The sequence below is a fragment of the Cebus imitator genome, unplaced genomic scaffold (genome assembly GCF_001604975.1).
Source record: "Cebus imitator isolate Cc_AM_T3 unplaced genomic scaffold, Cebus_imitator-1.0 Scaffold427, whole genome shotgun sequence".
Lineage (NCBI taxonomy): Eukaryota > Metazoa > Chordata > Mammalia > Primates > Cebidae > Cebus > Cebus imitator.
Genome location: NW_016107742.1, coordinates 1,152,273 through 1,154,946, shown reverse-complemented (window position 1 = coordinate 1,154,946; position 2,674 = coordinate 1,152,273). Strand labels below are relative to the sequence as shown.

Below are 2,674 nucleotides of genomic sequence, written 5' to 3'. Positions count from 1 at the left end.
GGGCAACAAAGAGCAAAACTCCATCTCAAAAAAAAAAAAAAAAAAGTTCCTTCCCTTGTCTCTTTGCTCCCCTGTTTCTATCCATCTACCTAGAGCTGACAAGGAAGATTTCTGAGCCTTTTGCTGGCAAAGGGATTTCTTACACCCTCCAGCCATGCGTCTTTCTGCCCTTCTGGCCTTGGCATCCAAGGTCACTCTGCCCCCTGGTTACCGCCATGGGAGGAGCCGCCAAGGCTCCCTGGCAGACAAGAGGAGCAGGCAGCGCCCAGTGGTTGTGGAACCCATCTCTGATGAAGACTGGCATCTGTTCTGTGGGGACGTGGTAAGAGCCTCATACGGGGGTAGAGTGATGGGGAACCTCCTGGGCAAGGATCCCCCTCCCTAACCTTCGTATCTTCCCACAGGTGGAGATCCTAGAAGGCAAGGATGCTGGGAAGCAGGGCAAAGTGGTTCAAGTTAACCGGCAGGAAAACTGGGTGGTTGTGGAAGGGCTGAACACAGTAAGTAAAGAGGATGGGGATGCTTGGGAAGCCTGTCCCATCTGGCCCTCTCCATTCAGAGCAGCACAGGGTGGCAGGAGGCTGCCTGAGGGGATGGTGGCACTACTGAAACTTTTACTTTTCAACTTAGGGTGAATGTGCTGAGTAGCAAGGGCAAACCCGTTTCACACCCTTTGCTGACACTCCCCTCTTTATTTATTTATTTTTTATTTTATTTTATTTTGACACTCCTGTCTCTTGAACAGTATTACCGCTACGTTGGCAGGACCCAGTATTCCCGGGGAACCATGATCCCTAATGAAGCCCCCTTGCTCTACCGCCAGGTCAAACTTGTGGATCCTATGGACAGGCAAGCAATGGGGCTCTGGGCAGAGGGTTTCTCACCCTCTGGGTCCACAAAATACTGTACAATGGGAATGGTGGGTTGGATGCTCTAGAAATTGAGAGGGGCCATCTCATGGACATGACTCCCTGTGGGTAACCCCAACCCCGAGGCGGAGAAACATGGTGGTAACCCTAGTGTTCTGAACTATTGACGGCTTTTGGATTAGAGGACGGCAGGAAACCTGACTCATAGGCCAGGCTCACCTCTTCTATCCACCAGGAAACCCACTGAGATCCAGTGGAGATTTACTGAAGCAGGAGAGCGGGTACGAGTGTCCACACGATCAGGGAGAATCATCCCTAAACCCGAATTTCCCAGAGCTGATGGCATCATCCCTGAAACGTGGACTGGTGAGAGCGAGGGGCGGGAAGGTCCAGGGCGGGAAAGTCCAGGGGGTTGCTAGGAGTGAAAGTAGGGGATGTTAATGAAAGTGGGCAAGCCCTCCTACTCATCTCCTTTCCTCTGACTTAACAGATGGTCCCAAAGACACATCAGTGGAAGATGCTTTAGAAAGAACCTACGTGCCCAGTCTAAAGACACTGCAGGAGGAGGTGATGGAGGCCATGGGGATCGTGGAGACCCGGAAACACAAGAAGGTCTATTGGTATTGAGCCTGGGGAGAGCAGCTCCTCTCCCACTCTGTCCCAGCCTTGAAGGCTGAGGCACCCCTTTTTCAAATGCCAATAAAGAACTGTTTATGAGTCTTTCTGTGTACAGCTGCTGTCTCTGGTAGAATGGTACTAATCCCAGCACACTCTCAGGGACCGAAGGGAAGGAGCGTCTTTCCTGAGTTTATGACAGAACCTGGATGGAAGTTAGCCAGCCTTAAGGCAGCCCTCCAAAGGGGCAGAGCCTGCAGATTCTGGGTTGGAGGTCAAAGTCAGTAAGAGAAGTCCCCTCTATGGAGATCTGTGAGTAACAGAAACTGTCACCTACACCACCTACCAGGGAGGGCAGTGGGGAGTGGTCTGTGAGTCCTAACTGTAGCATCCCTGCAGCAGTGCCATAGGGAGGGTGTGCATTTCCTTTTATCTACCTACAGAAATGGGAAGGAAACAAAGATTTCCAATTTTTAATAAATTAAAACTTTACACTGTATTACATAATTCATGGAGGGAGAGAAAAGGGATGGAACTGAAGGTTCGTGGGGAACCAGGCTTCAGGACAATGCAGGATGCTGGTTCTCTGGGTGAGGTGTACTCTGCCACACTGTGCAGATGATGGGGTCTGAGATGTATCCTCAGGCTGCATCAGCTGTCTTCAGTCTCCAGAACAGAGAAAGCCTGACCCAGGGGCATCTTGGTGGCCACCAGAACCAGGTTTCTGGGAGAGAGTTCAGGACTGAAGATGGGCAGGAGCTCAGCATGGAAGCCTGGGAGAAAGGAAGGGCTGAATCAGAGGGGGAAAAATGAACCAAACTCACTCAGCCTCTTCTGCCCAGGCCTGTAGGTATAGTCCCTTTTCCCCATGGGAGAGGATCCAGTGGGGCTAAGAAGACCCATTCTCCATAAGGAACACAGGTTCCCAAGGCACTGACTTGGGAGGCAGTCCTCTTGCATTGTAGGTCCTCAGTGCCTGGGAAGCTTGCTTAACACGCGCACCTTAGGGAGGCTCACCAGAGGCTGATTTGGTAGGAATCTTAATTTTTTTTGAGGTGGAGTTTCTGGGCCGGGCGCGGTGGCTCACACCTGTAATCCCAGCACTTTGGGAGGCCAAGGCGGGTGGATCACGAGGTCAAGAGATCGAGACCATCCTGGTCAACATGGTGAAACCCCATCTCTACTAAAAA

General features: G+C 51.6%; 2 protein-coding genes across 6 annotated transcripts in view; one reads left to right on the top strand and one right to left on the bottom strand.

The window, feature by feature from the left end:
• The window catches only part of MRPL24 (mitochondrial ribosomal protein L24), a 4,022-nt gene extending 2,433 nt beyond the window's left edge, over positions 1–1,589 (top strand). For all 3 annotated transcript variants that reach the window (XM_017510042.2, XM_017510040.2, XM_017510041.2), the window contains exons 2-6: positions 94–322; positions 405–500; positions 746–849; positions 1,105–1,235; positions 1,360–1,589. In XM_017510042.2, coding sequence (XP_017365531.1) covers positions 155–322; positions 405–500; positions 746–849; positions 1,105–1,235; positions 1,360–1,496 — 636 coding nt within the window. In that variant the 5' untranslated portion in view covers positions 94–154 and the 3' untranslated portion in view covers positions 1,497–1,589. The remainder of the gene's footprint in view (positions 1–93; positions 323–404; positions 501–745; positions 850–1,104; positions 1,236–1,359) is intronic.
• The window catches only part of RRNAD1 (ribosomal RNA adenine dimethylase domain containing 1), a 20,208-nt gene that overhangs the window by 9,127 nt on the left and 8,407 nt on the right, over positions 1–2,674 (bottom strand). The gene's annotated exons all lie outside the window — the stretch shown is intronic.